Raw genomic sequence first — 10000 nt, forward strand, 5'->3', positions numbered from 1 at the left:
ATATATCGTGCACATATATATTCAATAAGAAACATCTTACACAATAAATGAACTAAAAACAAAAACAATAAAAACTACATAATGTTAAAAGCTCCTTAAAAGTAAATAAATAAAGAAACTAAGGAACGAAATCGCCTCCATGTCATATGCATGTATGTAAAGGTGTCATCATCCAGTAGAAAATACAAGTCATGCGTATGCTATTATCTCACTCATATTTCATGCAATCTTTCATCATCAATCAAGCGGTCCCATTCATCATCGCTGACTATAAATAAATATTCCCCTAAAAATAGAGTGTGTGCCAAGTCCTTTGATTAACCGCTTAGTAACGAGAAGAGTAAAAGTAAGAAGAAGAAAGACAAGTAACACCTTGAAAAGCCACGGAACCAACAAATAACACAATCTCTACGGCTGTAATAACCCCTTATGTCGACGGCCCAAAAAACAAATCAATCAATCAATCAATGTCACTTGAGGGAGAGCGGCTTCAGCTCTTGGGAAGACAGGACGTATTAAAATCCAACAGACGTTTCAGCTGTGCTAATATGCAGGTACAAATTAGTTTAGGTTATTTTTTTCACCATAACATTTAAGGTGGTATAAATGAATCCTTGAGGTATAACATAATATTAGGACTACAGAACGCCGACGGCTGGCGATGCTACCGACCAAGCGAAGCTTCGTGCCGACTGTACCCAACCTATTGCAAGATGATGTCACCAAAAGTGTCCCGTTAATACTCTTCCTCAAGGAGACCTGTCTTACCGACATGATGTAAATGGTACACGCAACGTGTGCTTTTCTTAATATGTATGTAAATATGCCCTAAATAAATTAGAAATAATAAATAAATAAATAAATAAATAAATAAATAAATAAGAGTAAGCAAAGTAAATGGAAAACATACAACACAAGACACATTTCACAGACATTTCCACTACATACAACACGCACAAATGCAAAGTAAAACTGACAGCTAACAACACCATACAAACCAAAAGACACGGGCTACACCATCACAAAAAAAACCCCCACAGAAGCTTTTCAACACACTGGCCATTCCATCTGGACTGTGATTGATTCACCATCATATCACCCAATCGTATCATAACTTATCCAAAAACCAAAACAAGAACAAAGAGGAAAGACCATCAGAATACAAGGAAAAAGAAGAAACAAACCCACCAGAGTAGTTAGGCCACCAGAGGAATATAAAGTGTAGTGCAAGAATGAAGACCAAGAATGAAGACAAAACCTCAAGAATAATCCAGGAGAGGAAAGAAGACAATAGTTCCGGCCGAAATGCCGAAATGCGAAGTGGCCAGAAATCCCCAAACAAGCCAAACCAACACCTTTTGTCGTCCAGTAAGTTAAAATTTAGTAGACATTTTTGTATTTGATTATACCAGGGTATCCTATTGAATCAGTGCATAGACTATTCTCTTATAATGATTAGATAGAAACTGTAAGTATTTATCACTGTTTTGATAGAGTGGCAGTGAAGAAATTTATTAACTACTGTAGACTGGGGCCTCGACTTTCTACTTCGCGTATTGGGAATGGGTCGCAGTCTTTTCACTAATAGTTTATATTAGCGTAAATCACTATTCCAAAATTTTAGCATATTTTTGTTTTGTCGCCAACCTTCAAACTCATACCAATACTGTACATATCTTTCAGCGCTTGTGCTTCTTTCTGAGCGCTAAGAATATCATTATTTAGTGAGCTGGTACGTCCCAGAGCAACTGAGTGTTCCGCAAATGAAGCTGAGGCTCAGTCGTATACTTTTACAGTGAAAGTCATATCACCTTTGTGTTTTCTCGGGTGATCTGAATTCCAGTGTAATAAAAAGCAAATGAGCCTCAGCGTCATATACGGAACACTCAGTTGCTCTGATCAGCTGTCCTGAGTCGTATTTGTCTTTTTAGTTGCAAAACTACTTATGCAATCAGTCGTTCGTGATTATGAAGTAGCTGAACGTGAACCCATCAGGCATTGATCACTTTTGATTGGAAAAAATGGTGTTCCACGACCAATATCAATTCCTACTTTTTAGTTATTATGACATCTAACAACTCAGTTTCTTGGTACATACACACTTGCAGTACACACTAGTATTCTCGAGAACCTGTTGACCAAGAAAACCCCCAGCTTTTGTTAGGGTAAAGTTACCCATCACGCGTAGGTGTTCTTTTCTTATTTTCTGTCTGTGGTTTCGGTTAGTAGCTTGTTCAGGAGTTCGTTTGTTGCCTTATCGCTGTTGTGGCTACGGTAGACACCGTCAACTAAGGCCACCTTATTGTCTCTATCTTTACCCTTTAACATAAAAAAATATGAACAAAGAATCGTGGCATTATATTTGAAGGTGCGGCTCTCCCCGCATTATTTCCAGGCCTGTTGTGTAGTTGTTGTTGTATCCATTAAACTGAGTTCTGCCTCTGAAAGTTTTTATTTTCGTGTTTTCATGTTCATCTACCATTACTATTAATCTAGATAATGCTTAGGAATCACCAATTGCGTAAAAACGTTCCTCATAAATTTTCCTTCCATTGATATATTTTTACTTGTGTCTGTGTCGGCAGGTTAACCCGGCCCTCTTTTCCAATAACAGAGCCAAACTTAAGACAAAAGAGGTCCAAGGTAAAGGTTCATTAGGGTCCATCTAGGTTTGATAAAATTTACATCTATTTATTTTCAAATTGTGGATCTTTTTATTAGTTTTATTACTTGCGATATTTATCTCTACAGTATTTATATATATATATATATTTTTATTGTCTCTAATTTATCTTTATTTTTAGCATCTGTAGAGTTCTGGGTAACCCGAGGGTCCTATTCGGCTAACCTGTTTGCTCTGCTTTTAATTTGGCCCTGGTTCCCGGGCATTGCTACCTTGAAATATTACCAAAACACAAAGTCTTCCAGTTACCTATGGAGGGTCCTATGATGATGAAGCCGACGCCAGTCAGCAGTGACATCGTCCCCAGAGTGGCAGCCATGTCGTCGAGTCCCATGTAGTGAGCGATGATCAGATTATTGATTCCCATATAGCTGCCCATACCACAGCCCCACACGCCCATGATTGCCATCTGCCACCATATGTTTGTAACCATACTAAATGCTGAAAATAAAAGAATCTATAATGTACTGTGATTTATCCACATGAGCTCTTTTTTATCAACAATGAATATTTCAGGGTCTTGAGGTCCCGTCACAGCAAGTTACTATTCTTCTACAAGTCCTCTGTCTTCGTACACATCGTTTTTGCTATTTCAATAAGAATTTATCTTCCAAGTAGCCTAAGTATATCTGGTATATTACTCAATATACTGAATGACAGTTGATTAACTCTACCCAAAAAAAATACAACCTCTCGTTATAATATTCAAATATAGCAGTGAAAGTTAGCCAATGAAACTATATTGAGTAATATATTTATCATTACATATCTTACGTTGTTCTATCTGACCGTAAGTTACACACTGTATTTTATGTATAATGTCAGTTGTGTGTTATTGCTCTTGTGTAGAGAACTTAAACTTCAAGAATAAGACTAAAAGTAGTCGATTGCATGAAGAATATTAGAATGTGTGTTCTTATTATAGATTTTCAAAATAAACACTATTTTACGACTGAACTTATTACTGAATCCATTTTTTCATTTGTAAGTTAGGTCATATGCTTAACGTTGTTTATGAAGCACCTGAACAACTTCAGAAAATTAAGATATAAATTGTTAATGCAGCATTTTACCTCCGTTGGGATTTTCACAGTAGAGGCTATCGTAATGGGTAAGTGTCATATGGTACTAACCTAGTGTAGAAACAGCTATGATGGCGATGCTGGTCATATAGCAAGCTCTCATGCTAAACCCAGACCAGTCAGACAACACACACACTGTTATGCGAGCCACCAAGTTACACGCGGCCGACACCGTCATGTACATTCTGGTTGTCTGGATGGGATGACCAGCTGCCTGTACGGCGAAGGGCATCAAGGACAAGAAATTCAGCCAACTGTTAGTTGTTAATACTCCTCCTACAGCGATGATGGTGCCTCGTAAATTTTTCAAGATGGACAAGTTGGTCACACTGTTTCGACACACACGGACGAATACATTGTCAGAAATATTGTCCCATTTATTTCTTTTATTGTCGGCATCTTGCGAGTGCGGCTCTTGATTGACGTTTTCCAAACAAGTATTTGCCTTTTCTTGACACTGTATAGTACCTATGAGGGTTGCGCCAACGCAGCAGTGAAGGATCACAGCACCAAATACAAGAGTGCCGCTGAAGAAGCCAAACTCTACCTGCAGGAACCCCACAATAACTGGTCCTATCATCAACCCCAAGCACGAACCAGTCATCATGCAGGCATTGGCTACGCCCCTCCGCCGTGTGAAGTAGTGCGGGACAATGAGGAAGCAGAGGTTTATAAGTAGACCGCTGCTGAACCCTGAGATAAAATAAATGAGGTGTAATTGATATATAAATGCTTAATAGGATAATTTTAATTTCTATGTTGAGTTAATGTTAATCATTAATTAAAACCTCACCACCAAGGATGGAGAAGGAGACGAGGAGGAAGAAGGCCGAGGTGGCGAAGGCTGAAAGGATGACGGAACAGGAGATCATGATGGAACTCATCATGGCCACCTTCCTCCAGCCGAATTCCTTCACCAGGGGACCAAGAAACAGACCAGCACTGTGCCACATAAGCTGCAAGATACTGAAGAGCCAGCCAATGGTGGTGGAAGAAGTGCCCAGGTCCAGGAATAAGGGGGAGAAGAGAAGGCTGAAGCAAGTATCCATAATGTTGCTCAGCATCTAAAAGGTAAAGAACCGTCACATGAAAACCAACACTGAGAAGCTATCATACATATCCAGAGCAATATTATAAGGATATTTTTTTTTTGGATAAGACTATTGCCGTAGTCATCAAGAAGCAATGCTAATTAAAACTTTTCATATAACCCTACCTCCATCTTTCACTATTTTCTGTTTTGCACCTTGTTTATCCTAGACTCGGGGCATCAGTTACCTTCCTATCCTACTGAACAAGCCTCCTCCCCAAAACACTTAACTCACCAAAATTATGAAAGTTCCCAGCAAAATTGACCACGCCCCATTACAGTTGGATGCTTCTCTTCCTCTGGCCTGCCTCAAGTTCTCGTTGTCTTCTTCCTGGTTGTCCTTCCGCTTCGTGCTGGAGGCATCCCCAGGAATGCTGATGCATTCTGCTTCCACAGAGTTTTTTCTCACTTCTCGTGGAGATTCTGTTTTATTTTCTAAATTCTTTCGTAATATACACTGATTGTGCTTGGTATCAGAGCCTCTAAAACAGCGTGTGTGTTCATTCACTACCTTCACTGACCTTAGTTGGTGATCGTTGTCGGTTTGGGACATCTTTGTTAAACGTTTTTCCTTATTCGTTGACAACTGGGCTGAGAAATTGGAAGAAATTACTGTAAGTTATACGGTTTTTAAGGGATGTCCCTCAGGCGGGAAGCGAATTGTGTAAAAATCTAAAAGAACAAATGGGAATGACATTTAATGACAAAGGACGGAATGTACTGCGGACATGGAGAAAGGAAAATGAAAATGGGGAGACTCTTGAGCAACTGCCTTGTTTCAATTGTGTAATATTGAAAAACATTAAACTTAATTCAATAAAAATCATAAGAAAGGAGGAGGAGGAGGCGAGACCGGCTAAAAGTAATTTCTAAGAACGATAAGCCTTTATGAGTTGATGAGAGTCTGTGGAACTGTTATGAATGGGTGAAGGAAAAGTGGTTGAATGGATGACAAGTGTATTTAGGTTATGCAAGACAGAGGGAAGATATTAAAAGAATGGCAGATTGGAGAATAAGTACATTGGAAATAAAAAAAAAAGGATATAACAGGCATTTCGAAAATAAATGTTGCAAAATCAAAGATTGTGTTAGAGGAGGAGCATTGTAATGTTAGTCAGGGAAAAGGGTGGAATGAACAAACATTTACATTCAGGAACACAGGGGAGTTCTTTTCGAGCCAGTAAATAATTTGTTGTGTTTATGGATCTAGAAAAACAATGTGGACGGTACTGAACATAAATATTGATCACTACAGGGACGAAGTATGGTTAAGTTGGTCAATATTTCAGGTATAGTGCTATGAAGAGTTCGATCGGTAGACGAGAGAAGGAGGAGGAATCCTTCTCGTCAGTCACACGGTATTGCTCTGGTTGCCAGTAAAAGAAGTAGCGCATACACGTTGTGTTACAACATTTCCACACAGAAAAGCCTGATACAAGAATTACATAATATAAGAATCATGAATATATCACTATAAATTTGATAAATTTTTAATAGAAAATAGACTTAGAACGATACTCACGAGCAGGCAAAACAGTGCTAAAACAAGCAAGTGTCCTGTCATGGGTGGAATGAACCTCCTTGATACCTACGCGCAAGCGCCGTTGTGTAAGGGAAAAACAAATAACCAATCAAATATAATTGCACAGTTGAAAATATATTACTAGTTTAAATATGTATTACAATCAACTAGGAGCAATTACATAAAACAAATCAACTGAAAAATATCATTGGTTTCAATATATATTACTGGGATATATATATTTTACAATGAATACCAACCTTCGAACAAATTCCCCGACAACGCCTCCTAATAAAATTAAAATTAGTATTTTTTGGCCACCATTTTCTGCAGGTTGTGTTATTCTGTAAGCAAAGGGGACACTAACTCAGAACATTTGCACCCACATCATATTTATATCTCCTTGATATATTCAATCATGTATGAATAACACTGTTTAAATGATATGGACCACCGCATTAATCTTTCATTACTATTTCTCGAGTTGCGTAAATTCAGTGGTTGATGCTGCGTCTGCAATTTGATTTACTGACCATACAATTAGTATTTGAATCTTTAAATAACTCATATAATTGCTAAACATTTTTTCCAAATTGTTCCATAATTATTATTCTCTATCTAGCATTCTTTTAAAAGTATGGGCCTCTATCCCCGTCTCTGAAGCATCTGACCTCAAAAAGAAAGTTCGCGAATAATCAGACAAGCCAAGAAGTGTCTTACAAGAGATCTTAGACTTTAGTTCATTAATACAGCTGATCTGAACTTTGTTCCAATCTAGTTTATTAAGTTTACTCCTTTTTAGTAAGTAATTCATCTGGCAGCAATACCAGTAAAGTTAGGAACTTGCATGCAGTAATAAGAAACTATAACATTAAAGGATCTTATTTATGTCTTACTTTGAGGATGGGGCATTGATTGAATAGCTGTTACTTCGAAAGGCAGTTAAGCGGTGCCTATGTAACCTAAACTGGAGTTCTCTTAAGTCATAAAGATGTTCAGACCACATATTATTGTGAACAACAACATTATCAAAATAAATTTGGTCCTCTTTAAATCAAGGAATACTCCTCTCGTGAGCCTAATAAAGGTAAGACATGCTATCTTAAGGCTAAATGGCATAACCCTAAACTGCATAAGGCCCTTCTGAGTACCAAACGCTGTATGCATCTTATTCTCCTTAGACAGTGGGATATGTCAGTATCATTTACATGATCCAGTTCATAAAAATAGCAATCAATATCAAAATGTTTTAGTGCCTCATCAGTGGGTGGCATGAGCTCAGCGTCAATCTCTGACACATCATTAAGAGCTCGAAAGCCTATGCAAAAAAGGTCAGTTACCATTAGCTTTTTCAACAAATATTACAGGCGAGCAGAATGAGGGAGTTGAGGCTCATTTACACCAAGTTCTAACTTAGGACCAAAGTTTAGAACATTATTAACAGTGGTATCAAGAAAAACGGGTTCACGTGTAACCATCATTTACTATCATCTCCTAATACACAGACGTGAACAACATCACTCTCATTACCTATAGAGTAGTGGTTCTCAACGAGGTCCTTTTGGACCCCGGGGGAGGAATTTTGGCCAGGGATTGAATTTGGGAGGATTATGTATAGTTCTCCATCCCTGAAAACCGCGCCAGATATTGTTTGCTACCATCTAGTGAGCGCCAGGTCAACTACACTCGTCTGATGCCTGCCTCCATGTCTGGTGAACGCTTTCAATAAGGAACTGCAGGGTGAACAAAAAATTCTCATGGACGGCAAAACCAAAATCTGTTGGTTTATAAGCAAACTGAACTTTTGGAGGGCCCAGATCTTGAAGTATAATCTGCCCCAATTCACGCATCTCAGCAAATGTGAACCATCGGATGGTGTCCTCCGAATCATCTCTGAACATCTTTCCAACCTGCATGTTGAGTTGAGCGACAGATTTACCGATCTCAAACAATTTAACTTTCCTTTTGGACTACTAAGCCATTTCTTTTTAACTGTGAAAATAATGAGTGTCTGGCTATGGACTCTGATTAGATCGACCTGTTGATGGACTTACAAAAGGATGACAGCGTGAAACTGATCCAAGCCTCAAAAAAAAAAAAATGATGTGGATGGATCCCCAAGTCAGCTACAGAAGCCCAGCAAATTCTTCTGCCATTTCCGACCACATACTTGGTTGAATGTGCCTTCAGTGCTGTTGCGAATACTTTGACGGAAAAAAAGAGAACGTATCAACATTTGTGAGCGTGGCGATCTTCAAGCAAAATTGACTTGTTTTGTTCCTTGATTTTCTCATTTAATTTCTCAGTACGAGGCTCAAGGTTCTCATTAAAGTTGTACTATTCGAATAGAAATCTGATTATAATAGTTATAAGTCTGAAACCAAAGTTTTTTCTTATTTAATTTTTTGGTCAAATAACCACCTTTAATTTAATTATTTGTTCATGAAGTTTTGTAATAATAAAAGTTGCTTCTTATTTCTGCCTTCATTTTTAGTAAAATAATCACCTTTAATTAATAATTAGACAATAATTGTTTTGTTTTGTAGACTAACTGAATTTCAATAATTACTATGGTAAAAATAAAGTATAACCAATGATGCAAATACTTCATTCTTTCATGCTGATTCAAGGATGAAGAGGATTTGAAAGAGCCTGGGATCGCTAGGGAGGAATGCGATGTGGGACGTTGAGGAACACTGCTTTAGAGATATGCTTAGTGTCATGGCGAAAACATTTCGCAAGTATATGGAATAGTTTTGTTTTCCCAAGCACTTTAACTAGGTAATCCACGCCATTGTCTCTGGAACCAACAATATGATAGGGACCACGCCATTGCGTCAGTAACTTATCATGACTAGAGGGCAACGGAACCAAAACTTTCTCTCCTTCGTTCAGGAATGTAATGGTATGGAAAATCTGTTGTTAAAAAAAAATCCATCTATTCTCAATGATTGCCTTGGATCACAATCATCAACAGGACAACAAGGCAAATCAAAGTAGATGGCAGAGTTATAGGGCTAACCGAAAACCATCTGGTCTAAGGCTATGGATGATAGCTGTACCGGAAAGGGCCAGAGTTGTAAAAGAGTTGAAGGAACATTCTTGAACAATGGTAGTAGTGACACATGGCATCATGAACAGACACTTGCAGTTCAGAAAGCCTTTGCAAGCTTGTTAAAGATATTGTGACAGTAATAGAAGAAATGGGCAATTCCTTCACCGAAGAGACTAGAGACTTCTATTGCCTTGATACTAAAAATGTCAATCGCTTCTGTCAATATAATCTACCAGCTAGGCAAAACACTGAATGTCCTACCATTGTTTGGTGATTCTGATACAAGATGTGTAGCACTGAAAGGGGTTCTAATCTGTCTTCTAGGACGGACAAAACCTGTCAAGGAAGATAAGGCAAATTGTTGTAGTTCTTCAAACACGAAAACCAAGTATCTCCCCTCATTTGACCTACCAAAACGTCAGATCTTCTTCCTAGTCTTGAGGAGAACACTACAATGCAGTCTCAAGATGTCGAGATTAAGATAATGGGTGGTAATGCTGTGATCCATAGTTGTAGTGAAGCCAGAACATTATGAACGGGCATTGGCGGTGTTCGGCGGACGTGAGAT

The 10000-nt window shown here is 38.3% G+C and overlaps 1 protein-coding gene across 2 annotated transcripts in view; it reads right to left on the bottom strand.

Annotated features, from left to right (window-relative positions):
* The window catches only part of LOC121869929 (monocarboxylate transporter 6-like), a 26742-nt gene that overhangs the window by 13759 nt on the left and 2983 nt on the right, over nucleotides 1-10000 (bottom strand). The window contains exons 2-5 of one of the 2 annotated variants that reach the window (XM_042371495.1): nucleotides 5091-5446; nucleotides 4559-4829; nucleotides 3817-4458; nucleotides 2933-3124 (exon numbers count right to left, since the gene is read on the bottom strand). In XM_042371495.1, coding sequence (XP_042227429.1) covers nucleotides 2933-3124; nucleotides 3817-4458; nucleotides 4559-4829; nucleotides 5091-5408 — 1423 coding nt within the window. In that variant the 5' untranslated portion in view covers nucleotides 5409-5446. Of the gene's footprint in view, nucleotides 1-2932; nucleotides 3125-3816; nucleotides 4459-4558; nucleotides 4830-5090 lie in introns of both variants that reach the window. The other variant, XM_042371494.1, reaches the window with a different exon arrangement.

This window comes from Homarus americanus, unplaced genomic scaffold (assembly GCF_018991925.1).
Source record: "Homarus americanus isolate GMGI-L3 unplaced genomic scaffold, GMGI_Hamer_2.0 scaffold14467, whole genome shotgun sequence".
In the NCBI taxonomy this organism is placed as follows: Eukaryota; Metazoa; Arthropoda; class Malacostraca; order Decapoda; family Nephropidae; genus Homarus; species Homarus americanus.